At 43.0% G+C, this 22,417-nt stretch overlaps 1 protein-coding gene across 2 annotated transcripts in view; it reads left to right on the top strand.

The window, feature by feature from the left end:
• The window catches only part of TULP4 (TUB like protein 4), a 411,660-nt gene that overhangs the window by 327,825 nt on the left and 61,418 nt on the right, over positions 1–22,417 (top strand). For both annotated transcript variants that reach the window (XM_077283286.1, XM_077283285.1), the window contains exon 10: positions 6,332–6,476. In XM_077283286.1, the coding sequence (XP_077139401.1) occupies positions 6,332–6,476 (145 nt within the window). The remainder of the gene's footprint in view (positions 1–6,331; positions 6,477–22,417) is intronic.

Below are 22,417 nucleotides of genomic sequence, written 5' to 3'. Positions count from 1 at the left end.
AAATAATGGGGAGGCCAATTAATAGAGCATTACAGTAGCCTAGGTAATAGTGGATCAGGGCAACAGTGAGGGTTTTTGTTGTTTCTATGGTGAGAAATGGCCGGATTCTAGAGATGTTCTTTAGATGTAAGCGGCAAGAGCAGGCAAGATATTGTATGTGGGAGCTGAAGGAAAGATTGGTGTCTAACATAACACTCAGACAGTGTGCCTGCTGCCGGGACGTTATTATGGTGCCACCCACGGAGAGGGAGATGTCAGCTTTAGGGAGGTTAGTAGATGGCAGGAGCTGAAGAAGTTCAGTTTTGGACAGATTGAGTTTCAGATAGAGAGCAGACAGTGTTGGATACTGCAGACAGAGTCACTGGTGTTCTCTAATACAGCGGGGGTAAGGTCAGGAGTTGACGTGTATAGTTGCATGTCATCAGCTTAAAGTTGGTACTGAAAGCCAAATCTGCTGTTGGTCTGTCCAATTGGGGCCGTGTAGAGAAGAGAAGGGGGCCAAGGACTGAGCCCTGAGGGAGCCTAAGGGTATGTCTCCACGTTCAGGAAACGCTGCGTGTTTGACGCTGCGTAGAGCCGCAGCGTCAAACACGCAGCATCCAGATGTTACAGCATAGTGGAGGGGATTTCATGAAATTCCGTCTCCACTATGCATTAAAAGACGCATGCGGCAGACCCGCGCTAACGGACATGCGGCACGTCTTTTAACGCAGCATATCCTTACAGTGCTGAAACAACGCAAGGACAACGCAGGTGACCTGCCAGTGACCTCAGGTGCAGATTTGGTCTGGATTTTACCTGCATAAAATCCTGACCAAATCCTGATGCAATCCTGAACATGGACACAAAATCAAGTTTGTGATGCGATAGACTAAAATCTTTGGTACAATTGTCCCCAGCTATATTTGTGATTTTGAACATGTTTTAATTGTTATGAAGGACATTCAATGGTTTGAAAATTATACCTTGGTAACGTGTGATATAAATGCACTGTACACCTCGATACAGCATAAATTAGCATTCCTTTTTTTTTGGACTGATCAAATGTGCAAATGTATTGATTATTATAAGAAACTACCGCAATTTATACTTGTTACTCACTTTTTTTCTGGGCAAATTTTTTCTACAATGCCAAGGAAAAAGTGTTTGCCCCCTTCCTGATTTCCTGTTCTTTTGCATGTTTGTCACACTTAAATGTTTCACATCACCAAACAAATTTAAATATCAGACACAGATAACACAAGAAAACACCAGATAAAGTTTTTAACTGAAGATCTTTGTTATTAAGGGCAAAAGAAATCGAAACCTACAGGGCCCTGTGTGAAAAAGTGATTGCCCTCTTTCCCCCTTAAAGCAAATTAATTGTGGTTTATCACATCTTTGGGAAGCTGAATTCAAATTCCCTATACACTGAAGCATGATTACTGCCACACCTGTTCTCAATCAAGAAATCACTCAAATAGGACCTGCCTGACAAAGGGAAGTAGACCAAAAGACCCTCAGAAGCTAGACCTCATGCCACAGTTCAAAGAAATTCTGGAACAAATGAGAAACAAAATAATTGTGAGCTATCAGTCTGGAAAAGGTTATAAAGCCATTTCTAAAACTTTGGGTCTCCAGCAAATTATCCTCAATTTGGCGAAAACAAGGAACAGTGGTGAACCTTCCCAAGAGTGACCGGCTGACCAAAATTACCCCAGGAGCACAGCGACAACTTATCCAAGAGGTTACAAAAGAACCCAGAACAACATCCAGGCCTCAATTACCTCAGTTAATATCAGTGTTCATTACTCCACCATAAGAATGAGACTGGGCAAAAATGGCATGCATGGCAGAGATCCAAGACGAAAACCCACTGCTGAGCAATAAGAACATAAAGGCTCATCTCCGTTTTTGCCAGAAAACATCTTGATTATCCCCAAGACTTTTGGTTAGAATGCTCTATGGACTGACGAGACAATAGTTGAACTTTTTGGAAGGTGTATGTCCCATTACATCTGGTATAGAACTGACACAGCATTTCAGAAAAGCAACATCTCACCAACAATAAAATATTGTGGCATTTTGTGTTTACTTGTGTTATCTTTGTCTAATATTTAAATTTGTTTGCTGAGCTGAAACAAATAAGTGTGACAAACATGCAAAAGAATAGGAAATCAGGAAGAGGGCACTTTTTCACACAACTGTATATATATACCTCATTTAATCCTTATGTGTCTGATGTTTTGTTGGTATGGTCATAGATGATGAGTCCCTTACCGAATTTCATCACATACATAAATAACAACACTGATAATATTTTTTTCCCATTCAACAGACATCCTGCTCATATTCCTTTTTTGGATATTTTGTTATATGGAGATGTTAAAAATGAAAAGGTTTGCACAGAAATTTATAGGAAACCAATAGCTGGTAATTCTATGTTTTATGCTACTAGTTGTCACCTAAGACATGTCATACAAAATCTACTAGTAGAATGATACGTGAGGGCAAAGAGATGCTGTACCACAGAAAAACAATATTCACATGAATATTCTATTATAGATAACCGTTTTTTGTTTTTAAAGAGGATATTCAGAGCAAGCTTTTATCTCAGCAAAAATAGCTAATTCCTAATCAATATCATACACAAAAAAGGCAAAATATACATTAAATAATCCTATAATTTTTTCCACTCAGTATAGTAATTCCTAAAATCAAAATACCAATATTATTAAAAAAAATATTTACCAGTTGTGTACACTGATAAATCTTAGCAAAATATTCTACAAACACGTTACAAATTTGTTTCTAGGTGGAACCACTATAAGTAACATTATATTCTCAAGTGATCATACTAATAAACAGGGATGGCCCCTGTGCAAGAAATGTGTCTAGGCTCTCCTCCTTTTATGGCGACAAAGCTACAGATGTATATATATATATATATGTGTGTGTGTGTGTATGTGTGTGTGTGTGTGTGTGTATATATATATATATATATATATATATATATATATATATCTTTCATAGTCTCCTTTATTATGTATATTGCCGTCCCTTGTTGCACAGTGCACTCTCTTATGTACGGCACCATACCTTACATATCGGATTATTTATAGAACCATTTTCTATATTACATACCGTTGTCTCTTGTTAGATATAAACTGCAGTGATAGCTGATGGAGCACGTGAAAGCTTCTTTTCTAATGGAGGAGCTGATGGGCTGGTCTTCTGGTCAGATACTGCTCCACCAATAGTCATTTTATATCTAACAAGAGATAACTATGTAATAAAGAGAGGGAGTTGTGATTAACAAAAAAAACACTATGTAAGGGACAGAACTGTACATAACAAAAGAGGATGTTTTATAATAAGGTATCACCCTATACATAACTAGAAAGGATGGTACATAATAAGAGACAGTTGTAATACATAATAAAAGAGGAAACTAAAGACGGCGCTATACACAATAAGTGAGTACACTATATAAGGGACTGTGCTATACACAGTGAGTACACTATATACTAAGGGACTATGCTATACATAATAAGGCTACATTCCCATATCCGTGTGCAGTGTCAGTGTGCTGCCCTCTTTTAGAGAAGCATTGAGCATGTCCTATTCTGATCCTCAAAATTTGATCAGAACATGGATCTCACGACTACATATGAAATTTATTTATTTTTTATTTGATAAATTAAGGATATAATACCAAAATAAGAAATCAACAGAAAACGGGGGATTTGAAGCACAAAAGGGGCAACTACTTAGATTATGTTAATTTACTTATGATTAATTATAATGGTCTATGTATATGGTGCATATTATCCAAGTGTTTTGTCCAGTGTTTTTATCAGCAGTTATTTTTATATTTGTTTATTACTTATTATTATATTTGTTGAAATAAATTCCTGATGAAATAAGGATATCTCTTTAGATATCAGATGTTATTTAATGTTCACCAGCAACAATGGTTATAATTAACCATAATGAACTTAGCATAACCTAAGTAGCTACCCCTTTCTTGCTTCAAACCTCCCCCCCTTTTCTGTTGTTTTGTTCTTGTTTTGAATTTATCAAATAAAGTTTATAAATTTTATATGTAGCCATGTTTCATATTTCTAGGTTGTATATTAGGATATGCAGCAGAATTTTCTGCTGCAAATCCTGAATGTGTGCGCATAGCTTTAGTGTCCCGTGTCCTGATTATTTAATAAAAGACCTTGAAAGCATCATAATGAATTTGGGGGTGGGAGAACATATTATCAGGTACTTAACATCCTCTGCCTCCTCCCAATTCAATGTAAGTCCCCGACAGTGTCTTCTCCCACCTTACAATTCATTTACAAAGTGTCTACACACCTTACCCTCTCATTTCCCACTCTCCTCTGTATCGTCCTCTACCACTCCTCCACATCTCATCATTTTCCTCTCCTCCACATCCCATCATTGTCCCCTCCCACACATCCCATCATTGTTCTCTCCTCCACATCCTATCATTGCCTTCTCCAACACATCATTGCCCTCGACTCAACATCCCATCATTGTCCTCTCCCATATATCGCATCATTGTCCTCTCCACACGTCCTAGCATTGTCCTCTGTCTCACATCCCATCATAGTCCTCTCCCACACCACAACCACCCTCTCCCACACATCATTGCCCTCAACTCGACATCCCATTGTCCACTCCCATATATCCCATCATGGTCCTCTCCTCCACATCCTATCATTGCCCTCTCCCACATCATTGCCCTCGACTCGACATCCCATCATTGTCCTCTCCCAAATATCCCATCATTATCCTCTCCACACGTCCAATCATTGTCCTCTGTCTCACATCCCATCATAGTCCCCTCTCACACGACACACCACCCTCATTGTCCTCTCCGCAGTGCATTGAAAAAAAGCACACTCACCTCTCCGTCTGTTACCCCGAAGCATCGCTGCTTCTTTCTACAGCGCCAGCAACTTTCTTTCTGACACAGGCACACACTGGATCCTGATGTCATCAAGCCTGTGTCAGAGAGAAAGCCCCAGGCAGGAAGCAGAAGACAGATTTGTGCAGCTGCGCTGTCATTCTCTTCTGTAAGCAGCAAAGCTGCAGAGATCGCTCCCTGCCTGCCACATATGATAAAGGCAATCTGGCCATGGTCCCCCTGTAGCCCCGGGATCCGAGCAGTAGGCCATATTGCCCTCAGTATTGCAACCCTGCAAGAGCCCCCCTCCACAAGCTGCATTGGCTATATTTCTGCCCCTGCTCAACTAATGCTTCTTACAAATGTGACAAAAAAGCTTGCGGTTTATGTCCCTATATAGCTTACACAAAAAACTGTACTTTCACATCTACTAATAAAGAATTTAAAATGAATGCCTTTCAATAATTATAGTACTCCAAAAGGAATAAATATTAAATGAGATCTTATATATATCTATTGAAGTATCATATTCCATAAAGTACTCATTTATTATGAAAGGAAGAGGAAGGAAGGAGAAGGAAAGAAAAAATATATTTATTTTTTTTCAATGCACAAATGTCACTTCTTTTTATTTAGATATAAAATGGATTCTGTACATATTGGGATAGTACTATGAATAAGAACTGAATTGTTCGAAGCGCCTAAGGTTCTTTCCGAATATTTTTTACACTATTTTTCAAGAATGTTTTTAATCTTTAATTGTAACATGAAATAATAGAAGACTTTGATTTTAATCATTACCTGTGGACGTGTTGTTGGATTCACCCAACATTTGCACCTGGTGCCAGACAGTCTACAATTTTTGTTGTTTTTTTAACAAAGTTGATTTTTTTTTTTAAATTTGGAAAGGTTTTGCAGATTCCTAAATAAATCTTAACTTTTACAGTTTGACTTTGTGGCTATGGAGGTTATGCTGAATTTGAGCTAGACATTTAAGTCGATCATATTATATAACTGTGCCTGGGGTATGTAGAAATATGTGGTGCATACAGAGAAAGCAGTAATCATACATGGGGAAAAAAAAGTATTTTAATGTATTAAATTACTAATATTAAGGTTTAATTTACTGTTGTTCCACTGTCCAAAATGTTCTTCCCTGTACTGGAAAGAAGTGAAACATTCCCACAATTTTCCTGTCGTGCTTGTTTCCTTGCTTTTCTTCATCTGGTTGTGTACCAGCTGTAGGTTAATTATGATGGTTAGGATTTTGGATCCTTATGGACAAGCCAGCGAGAGCCAGATACAGTGGGTTGTAAATAGCTAGGATGGATTATTTGTATATACTCAGTAATTGGAGCAAGGTCTACATTATTTGAAGATGTGTTGCCCTACCTTAAAATATTTCATATTTTCTTTTTCTGTTTTTGCCAGATGAAATTTACAGCAATGGATTGATATCAACTGTTATTGATAGCTGTAATTGTTCTGACTCCAGTGACATCGAGTTGAGTGATGACTGGGCGGCCAAGAAATCTCCAAAGATTACAAGAGCAAGCAAATCCCCCAAATTACCCAGGTCTTGGAAAACTATTTTTATTTATATCTTTACAGGAAAAAGTGCCAGTGATGCCTATAGCAGAGAATGAGATCAATAGTTTTCATACTGGGTTCACGTGAGCAGTAGAGTGGCACTCGGCACAATGGCTATAGTTGTGTGGTGCAGTTATTGCCTATGTGGATTTTACAGTTGAAACATATTTCTTGATTATGTTTCACCAGTAAAATCAACCTCACTGACACTGATCCAGTTCCATTGAGTCACACCCCTGTATCGTGAGCCCGCCATTATTTCTCTTTTATGCATGAAACCCTTGTGTCAGCTGGTGAGAAGTGATATGTTGCCTGTCTGTGCTTCTTTTTAACAAACTGATACCTGTGTGTATGGTAAATTGATGTAGGCATTATCAACACTACATGTCTAAGTTGGTATGTACATCTTGGCTAATTAGTCAAGTTAACCATGTAATTATTGTACAGGTTGTCACCTTTCCGGTTTATAAAATTTCTGCCTTGCTAGAGCTGTCACAACTAAGTTGTCAGATGGAAAGTGAATGCATTGTCCCAAGAGTAAAATTTGATTGAAGAGAAAAATTGGCCTTAGATTAGTCATGAATATAAATTTTGGGGATTTAAAGAGTACAGCACAATTTTGTAGCACAGATTAAATTGATACCTTTGGCAAAGAAATCTGCTTTGTAGTTCTTTAATCCCTTCACAACGTATGACATACATTTACATATGTCGTGTCCGTGAATTTGATGCTGGCTGATACTGTGACCCCGCATCTTTCCCAGCAAATGATGGCTGATTCAGTCAGTCATCACGTGCCTTTGACAACTGCGGGTGGAGCTTTGCCTGCGGTTGTTAACCTGTTAAATGTTGCTGTCAATCTCTGGCAGCAGCATTTAACACGCACCAGCAAGGGGCTGCATCATTCCAGTAAAAAAAGTAAAAAGTGAAATTTAAAAAAAAAAAATATGAAAAACATTGCAATAAAATGCAATAAGTGGACATTAAACATTGTATTTATCCCAAAATATCAGTAAAACACCAGGTCATGGTGAAAAAAAGAAGCCCTCACACAGCCCTGTATCTTGAAAATGTAAAGCATTACAGGTATCAGAAAATGGCAACACAAGCAAAGTTGTTTTTTTTCTGTGGTATTTTTTTTACTCACTGATTAACCCCTTAACCCCCAAGGGAGGTTTGCATGTTAACCCCTTCATGACCCAGCCTATTTTGGCCTTAATGACCTTGCCGTTTTTTGAAATTCTGACCAGTGTCCCTTTATGAGGTAATAACTCAGGAACGCTTCAACGGATCCTAGCGATTCTGAGATTGTTTTTTCGTGACATATTGGGCTTCATGTTAGTGGTAAATTTAGGTCGATAATTTCTGAGTTTATTTGTGAAAAAAACGGAAATTTGGCAAAAAATGTGAAAATTTCGCAATTTTCACATTTTGAATTTTTATTCTGTTAAACCAGAGAGTTATGTGACACAAAATAGTTAATAAATAACGTTTCCCACATGTCTACTTTACATCAGCACAATTTTGGAAACAATTTTTTTTTTTGCTAGGAAGTTATAAGGGTTAAAATTTGACCAGTGATTTCTCATTTTTACAACAAAATTTACAAAACCATTTTTTTTAGGGACCACCTCACATTTGAAGTCATTTTGAGGGTTCTATATGGCTGAAAATACCCAAAAGTGACACCATTCTAAAAACTGCACCCCTCAAGGTGCTCAAAACCACATTCAAGAAGTTTATTAACCCTTCAGGTGTTTCACAGCAGCAGAAGCAACATGGAAGTAAAAAATGAACATTTAACTTTTTAGTCACAAAAATGATCTTTTAGCAACAATTTTTTTATTTTCCCAGCGGTAAAAGGAGAAACTGGACCACGGACGTTGTTGTCCAATTTGTCCTGAGTACGCTGATACCTCATATGTGGGGGTAAACCACTGTTTGGGCGCACGGCAGGGCTCGGAAGGGAAGGAGCGCCATTTGACTTTTTGAATGAAAAATTTGCTCCAATCTTTAGCGGACACCATGTCACGTTTGGAGAGCCCCCGTGTGCCTAAACATTGGAGCTCCCCCACAAGTGACCCCATTTTGGAAACTAGACCCCCCAAGGAACTTATCTAGAAGCATAGTGAGCACTTTAAACCCCCAGGTGCTTCACAAATTGATCCGTAAAAATGAAAAAGTACTTTTTTTTCACAAAAAAATTATTTTAGCCTCAATTTTTTCATTTTCACATGGGCAACAGGATAAAATGGATCCTAAATTTTGTTGGGCAATTTCTCCTGAGTACACCAATACCTCACATGTGGGGGTAAACCACTGTTTGGGCACATGGTAAGGCTCGGAAGGGAAGGAGCGCCATTTGACTTTTTGAATGAAAAATTATCTCCATCGTTAGCGGACACCATGTCGCGTTTGGAAAGCCCCTGTGTGCCTAAACATTGGAGCTCCTCCACAAGTGACCCCATTTTGGAAACTAGACCCCCCAAGGAACTCATCTAGAGGCATAGTGAGCACTTTAAACCCCCAGGTGCTTCACAAATTGATCCGCAAAAATGAAAAAGTACTTTTTTTTCACACAAAATTTCTTTTAGCCTCAATTCTTTCATTTTCACATGGGCAACAGGATAAAATGGATCCTAAAATTTGTTGGGCAATTTCTCCTGAGTATGCCGATACCTCATATGTGGGGGTAAACCACTGTTTGGGTGCACGGCAAGGCTCGGAAGGGGAGGCGTGCCATTTGACTTTTTGAATGGAAAATTAGCTCCAATCGTTAGCGGACACCATGTCGCGTTTGGAGAGCCCCTGTGTGCCTAAACATTGGAGCTCCCCTACAAGTGACCCCATTTTGGAAACTAGACCCCCCCAAGGAACTTATCTAGATGCATAGTGAGCACTTATAACCCCCAGGTGCTTCACAGAAGTTTATAACGCAGAGCCGTGAAAATAAAAAAATAATTTTTCTTTCCTCAAAAATGATTTTTAGCCCAGAATTTTTTATTTTCCCAAGGGTAATAGGAGAAATTGGATCCCAAATGTTGTTGTCCAGTTTGTCCTGAGTACGATGATACCCCATATGTGGGGGTAAACCACTGTTTGGGCGCACGGCAGGGCTCGGAAGGGAAGGCACGCCATTTGGCTTTTTGAATGGAAAATTAGCTCCAATCATTAGCGGACACCATGTCGCGTTTGGAGAGCCCCTGATGTGCCTAAACATTGGAGCTCCCGCACAAGTGACCCCATTTTGGAAACTAGACCTCCCAAGGAACTAATCTAGATGTGTGGTGAGCACTTTGAACCCCCAAGTGCTTCACAGAAGTTTATAACGCAGAGCCGTGAAAATAAAAAATGTGTTTCCTTTCCTCAAAAATATTTTTTTAGCCCAGAATTTTTTTATTTTTGCAAGAGTAACAGGAGAAATTGGACCCCAAAAGTTGTTGTCCAGTTTCTCCTGAGTACGCTGATACCCCATATGTGGGGGTAAACCACTGTTTTGGCACACGTCGGGGTTCGGAAGGGAAGTAGTGACGTTTTGAAATGCAGACTTTGATGGAATGCTCTGCGGGCATCAGGTTGCGTTTGCAGAGCCCCTGATGTGCCTAAACAGTAGGAACTCCCCACAAGTGACTCCATTTTGGAAACTAGAACCCCAAGGGAACTTATCTAGATGTGTGGTGAGCACTTTGAACCCCCAAGTGCTTCACAGAAGTTTATAACGCAGAGCCGTGAAAATAATAAATGTGTTTCCTTTCCTCAAAAATATTTTTTTAGCCCAGAATTTTTTATTTTTTGCAAGAGTAACAGGAGAAATTGGACCCCAAAAGTTGTTGTCCAGTTTCTCCTGAGTACGCTGATACCCCATATGTGGGGGTAAACCACTGTTTGGGCACATGCCGGGGCTCGGAAGGGAAGTAGTGACGTTTTTAAATGCAGACTTTGATGGAATGGTCTGCGGGCATCATGTTACGTTTGCAGAGCCCCTGATATGCCTAAACAGTAGAAACCCCCCACAAGTGACCCCATTTTGGAAACTAGACCCCCCAAGGAACTTATCTAGATGTGTGGTGAGCACGTTCAACCCCCAAGTGCTTCACAGAAGTTTACAACGCAGAGCCGTGAAAATAAAAAATCATTTTTCTTTCCTCAAAAAAGATGTTTTAGCAAGCAATTTTTTATTTTCACAAGGGTAACAGGAGAATTTGGACCCCAATATTTGTTGCCCAGTTTGTTGTGAGTACGCTGATACCCCATATGTGGGGGTAAACCACTGTTTGGGCGCACGTCAGGGCTCGGAAGGGAAGTAGTGACATTTGAAATGCAGACTTTGATGGAATGGTCTGCGGGCATCACATTGCATTTGCAGAGCCCCTGATGTGCCTAAACAGTAGAAACACCCCACAAGTGACCCCATTTTGGAAACTAGACCCCCGAAGGAACTTATCTAGATGTGTGGTGAGCACGTTCAACCCCCAAGTGCTTCACAGAAGTTTACAACGCAGAGCCATGAAAATAAAAAATCATTTTTCTTTCCTCAAAAAAGATGTTTTAGCAAGCAATTTTTTATTTTCACAAGGGTAACAGGAGAATTTGGACCCCAATATTTGTTGCCCAGTTTGTTGTGAGTACGCTGATACCCCACATGTGGGGGTAAACCACTGTTTGGGCGCACGTCAGGGCTCGGAAGGGAAGTAGTGACATTTGAAATGCAGACTTTGATGGAATGGTCTGCGGGCGTCACATTGCATTTGCAGAGCCCCTGATGTGCCTAAACAGTAGAAACACCCCACAAGTGACCCCATTTTGGAAACTAGACCCCCGAAGGAACTTATCTAGATGTGTGGTGAGCACTTTCAACCCCCAAGTGCTTCACAGAAGTTTATAACGCAGAGCCGTGAAAATAAAAAATAATTGTTCTTTCCTCAAAAATTATGTTTTAGCAAGTAATTTTTTATTTTTGCAAGGGTAACAGGAGAAATTGAACCCCAACAGTTGTTGCCCAGTTTGTCCTGAGTACGCTGTAAACCACTGTTTGGGCGCACGTCGGGGCTTGGAAGGGCGGGAGCACCATTTGACTTTTTGAACGCAAGATTGGCTGGAATCAATGGTGGCGCCATGTTGCGTTTGGAGACCCCTGATGTGCCTAAACAGTGGAAACCCCTCAATTCTAACTTCAACACTAACCCCAACGCACCCCTAATCCTAATCCCAACTGTAGCCATAACCCTAATCACAACCCTAACCCCAACACACCCCTAACCACAACCCTAACCGCAACACACCCGTAACCCTAATTCCAACCCTAATCCTAACCCTAATCCCAACCGTAACCCTAATCCCAACCCTAACCACAACTGTAACCCCAACACACCCCTAACCCTATCCGTAACCCTAACCACAAGCCTAATCTTAACCCTATTTCAAACCCTAGCCCTAATTCCAACCCTAACTCTAATTCCAACCCTAACCCTAAGGCTATGTGCCCACGTTGCGGATTCGTGTGAGATTTTTCCGCACGATTTTTGAAAAATCTGCAGGTAAAAGGCACTGCGTTTTACCTGCGGATTTACAGCAGATTTCCAGTGTTTTTTTGTGCGGATTTCACCTGCGGATTCCTATTGAGGAACAGGTGTAAAACGCTGCGGAATCCGCACAAAGAATTGACATGCTGCGGAAAATACAACGCAGCGTTTCTGCACGGAATTTTCCGCACCATGGGCACAGAGGATTTGGTTTTCCTTAGGTGTACATGGTACTGTAAACCTGATGGAAAACTGCTTTGAATTCGCAGCGGCCAATCCGCTGCGGATCCGCGGCCAATCTGCTACCGATCCGCTGCGGATCCGCGGCCAATCCGCTGCGGATCCGCGGCCAATCCGCTGCGGATCCGCGGCCAATCCGCTACCGATCCGCGGCCAATCCGCTGCGGATCCGCTGCCAATCCGCTGCGGATCCGCTGCCGATCCGCTGCGGATCCGCTGCGGATCCGCGGCCGATCCGCTGCGGATCCGCTGCCGATCCGCTGCGGATCCGCTGCCGATCCGCTCTGTGTGCACATGCCATAACCCTACCCCTAACCCTACCCGTAACCCTAACCCTACCCCTAACCCTACCCCTAGTTCTAACCCTAGTTCTAACCCTAACCCTAGTGGAAGAAAAAAAAAAAAAAAATTATTTATTTTATTATTGTCCCTATGGGGGTGATAAAGGGGGGGGGGGGGGGTTATTTATTATTTTTTTTATTTTGATCGCTGTGATAGAACCTACCACAGCGATCAAAATGTACTTGTAAGGAATCTGCCGACTGGCAGATTCGGCGGGCGCACTGAGCATGCGCCCGCCATTTTCCAAGATGGCGGCGCCCAGCGAGGAGACGGCCGGACACCGGGAGGATCGGTAAGTATGAAGGGGTGGGGGGGGGGGGTGGATCGGAGCACAGGGTGGGTGATCGGAGCACAGGGGGGGGGGGGATCTGAGCAAGGAGGGAGCGGACAGGAGGACGGGGGAGCCGGCAGGCGGACGGAGGGGACCGGACCCCATAACGGAGGACTGGGGGGGCGATCGGTGGGTGTGGGGGGGGTCACTTTAGTATTTCCAGCCATGGCCGATGATATTGCAGCATCGTCCATGGCTGGATTGTAATATTTCACCAGTTTTTTAGGTGAAATATTACAAATCGCTCTGATTGGCAGTTTCACTTTCAACAGCCAATCAGAGCGATCGTAGCCACGGGGGGGTGAAGCCACCCCCCCTGGGCTGAAGCACCACTCCCCCTGTCTCTGCAGATCGGGTAAAATGGGAGTTAACCCCTTCACCCGATCTGCAGGGACGCGATCCCTCCATGACGCATACGCTGCGTCATAGGTCGGGAAGGCACAGACTTTCATGACGCAGCGTATGCGTCAAAGGTCGTTAAGGGGTTAATGACTGGGCCAATTTTTACAATTCTGACCACTGTCCTTTTATGAGGTTATAACTCTGGAACGCTTGCATGGACCCCCGTGATTCTGTGACACTCTTTTCTCGTGACATATTGTACTTCATGTTAGTGGTAAAATTTCCTTAACATTACTTGCGTTTATTTGTGAAAAAAAAACAGAATTTTGGCGAAAATTTTGAAAATTTCACAATTTTCCAACTTGAATTTTCATGCCCTTAAATCACAGAGATATGTCACACAAAATACTTCAAAAGTAACATTTCCCACATGTCTACTTAACATCAGCACAATTTTGGAACCAAATTTTTTTTTTGTTAGGGAGTTATAAGGGTTAAAAGTTGACCAGCAATTTATCATTTTTACAACAATATTTTTTTTAAGGACCACATCACATTTGAAGTTACTTTATGATAACTATAGTTATGGTAGAAAATACCCAAGTGTGACACCATTCTAAAACCTGCACCCCTCAAGGTGCTCAAAACCACATTCAAGAAGTTTATTAACCCTTCAGGTGTTTCACAGGAATATTTGGAATGTTTAAAAAATGAACAGTTAACTTTTTCACAAAAAATTACTTCATATCCAATTTGTTTTATTTTACCAAGGTTAACAAGAGAAATTGGACCCCAAAAGTTGTTGTACAATTTGTCCTCAGTACGGTGATACCCCATATGTGGGGGGGAACCACTGTTTGGGCGCATGGCATAGCTCAGAAGTGAAGGAGCGCAGTTTGACTTTCCAATTAAAAATTGGCTGGAATTGAGATAGGACGCCATGTCTCGTTTGGAGAACCCCTAATGTGCCTAAACAGTGGAAACCCCCCAAAAGTGACACTATTTTGGAAAGTAGACCCCTAAAGAACTTATCTAGATATGTGGTGAGCACTTTGACTCACCAAGTGCTTCACAGAAGTTTATAATGTAGAGCCGTAAAAATAAAAAAAATCATATTTTTTCACAAAAATGATCTTTTCGCCCCCCAATTTTTTATTTTCCCAAGGGTAACATGAGAAATTGGACCCCAGAAGTTGTTGTGCAATTTGTCCGGAGTACGCTGATATTCCATATGTGGGGGGTAAACCTCTGTTTGGGCGCATGACAGACCTCGGAAGGGAAAGGAGCGCCTTTTGACTTTTCATTGCAAAATTGACTGGAATTGAGATATAACGCCATGTCGCGTTTGGAGAGCCCCTGATGTGCCTAAACAGTGGAAAGCCCCCACAAGTGACACTATTTTGAAAAGTAGATGTAGATGTATTGTTAGAACTTTGAACCCCCAAGTGTTTCACTACAGTTTATAACACAGAGCCGTGAAAATAAAAAATATTTTTTTCCACAAAAATTATATTTTAGCCCACAGTTTTGTATTTTCCCAAGGGTAACAGGAGAAATTGAACCCCAAAAGTTGTTGTCGAATTTTTCTTGAGTACGCGGATACCCCATATGTGGGGGGGAACCACCGTTTGGGTGCATGGCAGAGCTCAGAAGGGAAGGAGCGCCGTTTGGAATGCAGACTTAATGTAATGGTCTGCTGCTGTCACATTGCATTTGCAGAGCCCCTGATGTACCTAAACAGTAGAAACCCCCCACAAGTGACCCAATATTGGAAACTAGACCCCCCAAGGAACTTATCTAGATGTGTTGTGAGAACTTTGAAGCCCCAAGTGTTTCACTACAGTTTAAAATGCAGAGCCATGAAAATAAATAAAATTTCCCACAAAAATGATTAAATGATTTTTTTTTAGCCCCCAAATGTTTATTTTCCCAAGGGTAACAAGAGAAATTGGACCCCAAAAGTTGTTGTACAATTTGTCTTGAGTACGCAGATGCCCCATATGTGGGGGGGGGGGGGAACCACTGTTTGGGCGCATGGCAGAGCTCGGAAGTGAAGGAGCGCTGTTTGATTTTCCAATTCAAAATTGTCTGGAATTGAGATCATTATTATAATTATTATTATATATTATTATAGCGCCATTTATTCCATGGTGCTTTACATGTGAGGAGGGGTATACATAATAAAAACAGGTACAATAATCTTGAACAATACAAGTCACAACTGGTACAGGAGGAGAGGACCCTGCCCGCAAGGGCTCACAATCTACAAGGGATGGGTGAGGATACAGTAGGTGAGGATAGAGCTGGTCGTGCAGTGGTTTGGTCGATCGGTTGTTACTGCAGGTTGTAGGCTTGCCGGAAGAGGTAGGTCTTCAGGTTCTTTTTGTAGGTTTCGATGGTAGGTGAGAGTCTGATATGTTGTGTAGAGAGTTCCAGAGTATGGGGGAAGCATGGGAGAAGTCTTGTATTTGATTGTGGGAAGAGGAGATAAGAGGGGAGTAGAGAAGGAGATCTTGTGAGGATCGGAGGTGGCGTGCAGGAAAGTACAGGGAGACGAGGTGACAGATGTATGGAGGAGACATGTTGTGGATGGCTTTGTATGTCATGGTTAGGCTTTTGTACTGGAGTCTCTGGGTAATGGGGAGCCAGTGAAGGGATTGACAGAGGGGAGAGGCCGTGGAATAGCGGGGGGACAGGTGGATTATTTGGGCAGCAAAGCTTAGAATTGATTGGAGGGGTGCGAGAGTGTTAGAGGGGAGCCCACAGAGCAGGAGGTTACAGTAGTCGAGGCGGGAGATGATGAGGGCATGGACTAGGGTTTTTGCAGATTCTTGGTTTAGGAATGTACGGATCCGTTAAATATTTTTGAGTTGAAGGCGGCAGGAAGTGGAAAGGACTTGGATATGCGGTTTGAAGGAGACATCAGTGTCAAGGATTACCCCGAGACAGCGAGCTTGTGGGACTGGGGAGAGTGGGCAGCCGTTTACTGTAATGGATAGGTTCGTTGGGGTGGTCGCGTGAGATGGGGGAAAAACAATGAATTCTGTTTTGTCCATGTTAAGTTTTAGAAATCTAGCGGAGAAGAAGGATGAAATAGCGGATAGACATTGAGGGATTCTGGTTAGTAGGGTGGTGATATCTGGTCCAGAGATGTAGATCTGTGTGTCATCAGCATAGAGATGATACTGAAAACTGTGAGATTCTATGAGGTGTCCCAGGCCAAAAGTGTAAATGGAGAAGAGCAGGGGCCCTAGAACTGAACCTTGCGGGACTCCGACAGATAGGGGGCGAGGTGAGGAGGTGGTGTGTGAATGGGAGACGCTGAATGTTCGGTCAGTTAGGTATGACGAGATCCAGGATAGGGCCAAGTCTGTGATGCCAAGGGATGAGAGGGTCTGTAGTAATAGGGAATGGTCCACTGTGTCAAAGGCAGAGGATAGGTCCAGGAGGAGGAGGATAGAGTAGTGTCGCTTGCTCTTGGTGGTTAATAGGTCATTGGTGACCTTAGTTAGGGCAGTTTCAGTGAAGTGGTGTGACCGCAAGCCTGATTGTAGGCGGTCCAAAAGGGAGCAGGAAGATAGATGGGAGGACAGTTCAAGATGGACGTGTTGTTCCAGTAGTTTTGAGGCATAGGGAAAAGTGATATAGGGCGATAGCTAGATACAGAGGATGGGTCAAGAGAGGGCTTTTTGAGGATAGGTGTGATTGAAGCATGTTTAAAGCTTGAGGGGAAAGCACCAGTTGTTAGTGATAGGTTGAAGAGATGGGTTAGAGTTGGGATGAAGACTGCGGCGAGGTTTGGGATGAAGTGGGAAGGGATCGGGTCAAGTGCACAGGTGGTAAGATGCGATCTTGAGAGTAGAGTGGAGAGTCGATCTTCTGTAATGGTGGAGAAGTTGGTTTTCGGGGTGGAGGGCTGGGTAGTTGGGAGTAAGGGTTCTGGGGGTTGTCGACTAAAATTGTCTCTGATGTTCTCAATCTTCTGCTTGAAAAATGAGGCAAAGTCTTCAGCTGAGATGAGTGGGGAGGGAGGAGGTGCTGGGGGACGGAGGAGAGAGTTGAAGGTGTTGAATAACTGTTTAGGGTTGTGAGACAGGGAGGATATTGGAGACGAGAAGTAGGTTTGTGTAGCTGTGGCGAGTGTGGTCTTGAAAGTAGTGAGGAACTGTTTGAATGCGATAAAGTGCTTGTTGGAGTGGGATCTTTTCCATCTCCGCTCTGCAGCCCTGGAAGCTCGCCTCAGTTCTTTGGTCAGGCTGGTGTGCCAGGGCTGTCTGTTGATTTTGTGAGCTTTGGTATGTGTGATAGAGGCAAGAGATTCCAAAGCTATTGTGGTGTTATATAGAGCGGCAGCGTCATCCGCATTGTGTAGGGAACTTATGTCTGTGAGAGGGAGGAGGGATTCAGAGAGTGAATGTAGATCAAGTTGTTTAAGATTTCTGCGAGGGTGTGCAAGTTTGTGGGGTGGGGATTGTAGACAAGGAGTGGAGAGGAAAGAGAATGTGAATAGATTGTTGTCAGAAAAAGGAAGAGGGAGTTAGAGAGGTTGGATAGGGAGCAGAGGCGGGTGAAGATGAGGTCCAATGTGTGACCATCTTTGTGAGTGGCTGCAGAAGACCATTGAGTGAGGCTGAAGGAGGAAGTAAGAGATAGAAGTTTAGTGGCAGCTGAGAGGGAAGTGTCAATGGGTATGTTGAAGTCGCCCATGATGATAGTGGGGATGTCCGCAGAAAGGAAATTAAGTAGCCAGGTGGTGAAGTGGTCAAAGAAGGTGGTGGCTGGCCCTGGGGGGCGGTAAATGACAGCCAGTTGGAGGTTGGTTGGGGCATAGATGCGCACAGAGTGCACCTCAAAGGAAGGGAGGGTAACAGAGGGTGGCAGTGGGATTGGGGTGAAGGAGCAGTTATCTGACAGGAGAAAATCAACTCCTCCGCCATGCTTGCTGCTGGGGCGGGGTGTGTGAGAAAGGTGGAAGCCACCATAGGAAAGTGCAGCAGGAGAGGCTGTGTCAGAAGGGGAGAGCCAGGTTTCAGTGATGGCGAGGAAGGAAAGTTTGGTAGTAACAAAAAGGTCGTGGATGTAGGAAAGCATGTTGCAGACAGAGCGAGCGTTCCACAGAGCTCCTGTTAGTGGGACTGGGGAAGTGGGGGCTGTGCGAATGGGTATAAGGTTAGAGAGGTTATGGAAATTTGTGATGGAGCTTGGGTGGGAGGTAGAACTGACTGTGGGGATGTGGTGAGGAGGACCAGGATTTGGAGAGAGATCACCAGTAGTGAGGAGGAGCAGAGAAAGTGTTAGCAGGTGGGAGCAGGAGAGGGCATGAGGTGGCTGTCTGTGCTTGGAGACAGAGGATTGTATGTTAAGGAACAGTTCTGAGGAGGAGGTGAGATGGATGGGGAGGATTGAAGAGGAGATGAACAGTTCTTTACTAGGAGTAGGGATTAGGGGAGTTTGCAGAAAGTGAAGAATTATAGGGGTGAAAGTGAAAACAAACGGAAACATTGTTTACAGTGACTGGGTGACTAGGACACACTTATAGGTATCACACAGCAGACTAAAGTCATTGCAGACTTGTGCTATGCAATATATGTACAACTAAGTGCATTCAGGTGTGAAGCAGAGAGGAGTGGTCTCTGCTCATCTTGGTCAGAGAATTAAGGGTGGACCAGATGCATACAATCAAGCATTAAGGTTGAGATTGGACGCTATGTCGCGTTTGGAGAGCCCCTGATGTGCCTAAAGAGTGGAAACCTCCCAATTCTGACTCCAACCCTAACCCGAACACACCCATAACCCTAATCCCAACCATAATCCTAACCACACCCCTAACCCGAACATGCCCCTAATCCAAACCCTAACCACACCCCTAACCCCAACACACCCTTAACCCCAACACATCCCTAATCCCAACCCTAACCACACCCCTAACTCTATCACACCCCTAGCCCTAATCCCAACCATAACCCTAACCACACCCCTAACCCTGACACACCTAACCCTAATCCCAACCGTAAATGTAATCCAAACCCTAACTTTAGCCCCAACCCTAACTTTAGCCCTAACCCTAATGGGAAAATAGAAATAAATACATTTTTTAAATTTTATTATTTTTTCCCTAACTAAGGCTGGTTTCACATTTGCGTTTAAAACGCATCCGCAAGTGGTGGAAAAAACGCATATAAACGCGTACAAACGTGGCGTTTTTTAGACGCATGCGTTTAAAAAAACGCCGCGTTTGTAAGCGTTTATATGCGTTTTTTCCACCACTTGCGGATGCGTTTTAAACGTGCACATGATGAGAAATTTCACAAGAGAAAAATCAAGATAACCAGACACCGCCAATGGGACTACAGAGGGCGTGTATTATGGGATTTCTTTATATAGACCCCTGAACAGCTGGAATCTTCAGATTTTGCTCCTGTATCCTGTGTCATGATGGATCTTCGCATGGAGAGCTTTTATTTCAACCTGGATTTAAGCATCAAGCTGTTTCTTGCCTGTGCTTTTGCTTGGGAGCAAGACAGAAATCGCGAAAGATGGAGAAGGAGACAACGTAGGCGTATTTGGAGACACCCCATTATGGAACTATGTGAGAGCCGTGGAGCCTATCACACGCTGTATGCCGAGCTTAATGCCAACCCGGAGAAATTCCATGAATATACAAGGATGTTGCAAGAGTCGTTCCGGGATTTGCTTGCTCGTGTCCAAGGAGCCATACAGAGACAGGACACCCAGCTCCGTAGAGCGATTCCACCGGAGGAACGTCTGCTGGTTACATTAAGGTACGTAACAAATCTAAACCAATGACAGTCCAAATTTTGTGTTTTCTGACATGTATGTTTTGGGTAATTTCCTTTCTTTCTTTAGCGTAACTATAAATAGAATAGATTGTAATTTTTGGGGGGTTTGTTATTCTTACAGATTTCTGGCAACCGGAGAGAGTTTATCATCCCTCCACTTCCAATACCGGCTTGGAATATCCACCCTGTCCGGAATAGTTGCGGACACCTGCCGGGCTTTGTGGAATGTACTCCGGGATGAGTTTATACCCCTACCCACCTTGGACATGTGGCTTGAAATTGCGGAAAAATTCTGGAGTGTGTGTGATTTCCCCAACTGTTTAGGAGCGGTGGATGGAAAGCACATCCGCATTATCAAGCCTGCCAGAACAGGATCGGAGTACTTCAATTACAAAAAATATTTTTCTGTTGTGCTCATGGCAATAGCCGATGCGAACTGTCGCTTCATCGCCGTGGACATTGGAGCTTTTGGCCGTGGCAACAATTCCCAGACTTTCAAGAACTCGGATATGGGCCGCCATGTGTATGGCAACAATTTCAATTTTCCCCTGCCACAACCTCTCCCCAACACTCAAGGTCCACCGATGCCATTTGTTATGGTTGGGGATGAGGCCTTTCAGATGTGTGAAAACCTACTGAAGCCCTATTCCAGTCGGGACTTGAACCACACTAGAAGGATCTTTAACTATAGACTGACCAGGGCCCGAAGAACAGTAGAGTGTACCTTTGGCATTCTGGTCGCTAAATGGCACATTCTTGCATCAGCCATAAATCTAAAAGTGGAAACAGTCGACGAGGTGGTCAAAGCCTGTGTGGTTCTGCACAATTATATAATGGTTAAGGAGCAACCCAACATTGAACTGGATGAACCAGTTGCACACCCACTGCCCGATTTCCAGCATCACCCGCTGCGGTCAACTGCAGCCGTTGGTCACATGCAGGACCAATTTGCTGCCTTTTTCGATTCAGATATTGGACGTGTGTCATGGCAGGATAATGTTGTGTAAAGGTCCTGTTGTAATTCGATCTGTACCAGTAATTTGCTACAATGATAATAATATTTCTCATTAAAAAAACTTTATAATATTTCTCATTAATAAACTTTAGTTTTGGTTGTGTTGACCGTGTCTCCTATCTTTTTCCTCTCCAAACCAAGGCTGTCCTAAAACTGGCAGTATTTGATCTGTATTTAATATCAGTTTTTGTAATCCAAAACCAGGAGTGGGTGATAACAGCAGAGGTGCTAGTTATTATGTTAATATCATAATTTACCTCTAATTGTTCCACTCCTTGTTTTGGCTTACAAATCCTGATATAAAACACTGGCCACATACTACTAGTAATGGCACCCATGTTGCTTTATTGGTAAGCTTGTTGATGTCATTGCGTCATGATTCTCTTCTCCTGTATCCATTGGACACAAACTGAACTCATCAAGTCAGGTGTCAGAAATAATGAATTCATGATGCACATATAACAGCCTCATGAATTCACTATTTCTGACACCTGTGCAGGTGAGCATAGATATGCAGTGTGTGACCACCATTGTCCCCTCAATTTGTGTGTAATAGATTATGTATAAAGAAGAGAAAATGGTGGTTATACAAGGCAGTTCTGTACTCACCAGGTCAGGTGTCCCAACTAATGAGTTTTTTGACACCTGACCTGTTCAGTAGAGGTCTGCACTGTATTTCCACCATTTCCTCTTCAGACTGCCACACTAGTCACAGACAAAAAGAGATTATGGAGATACATGTAATATTTTTTGGCCCACCTCATATCTGTATACTAAAGACACACAAAGCTGCAGTCCTTTTTTTTTTTAACTACTGGAGATATGATGTGGGCCAAAAAGTAAGTGTGTGGCGAAGTTTCTTAGTTGGCGCACGGTGTGTGTTGCCGGCGGGGGAAGACACAATAAACCAAACATAATTGTGGCAAATCAAATATTTTTTTTATTTTTTAACAACCAAAAAATGTATTCACTGCGCCGGCTTGGGGTAGAGTGATGTAAACGGGGGGTGTGAAGCACTGAGGCCTGGCTAACCATGGAGGACGCAGAGGTGGCAGGAGAAGGGGCAATGAAACTAGAAGGGTCTGGAAGTTCGGGGATGGAGCTTGACACATGAGAGGCTTGAGACGCACTGGAAGGGTGAGACAAACCTGACATTAGACACATTGGGAGGTGAAGGGGGAGGAATGCTAAGAGTCCTCTGTTTTTGTTTTTTTGGGGTTTTTTTTTTGGTTTGCCTGGTTGTGGGAGGTCTTGGTGGGCTCATATGGCGTGGCGTGGTGGTGGGTGACCTGTCAGGGTCCGGCTGCGCTGTGTCAGAGTACATAGTGCTCGTAG

Source organism: Ranitomeya variabilis, chromosome 2 (genome assembly GCF_051348905.1).
Source record: "Ranitomeya variabilis isolate aRanVar5 chromosome 2, aRanVar5.hap1, whole genome shotgun sequence".
NCBI classification, from domain to species: Eukaryota; Metazoa; Chordata; class Amphibia; order Anura; family Dendrobatidae; genus Ranitomeya; species Ranitomeya variabilis.
Note: the sequence above shows the minus strand (reverse complement) of the source record. Positions and strands in the feature narration are given on the sequence as shown.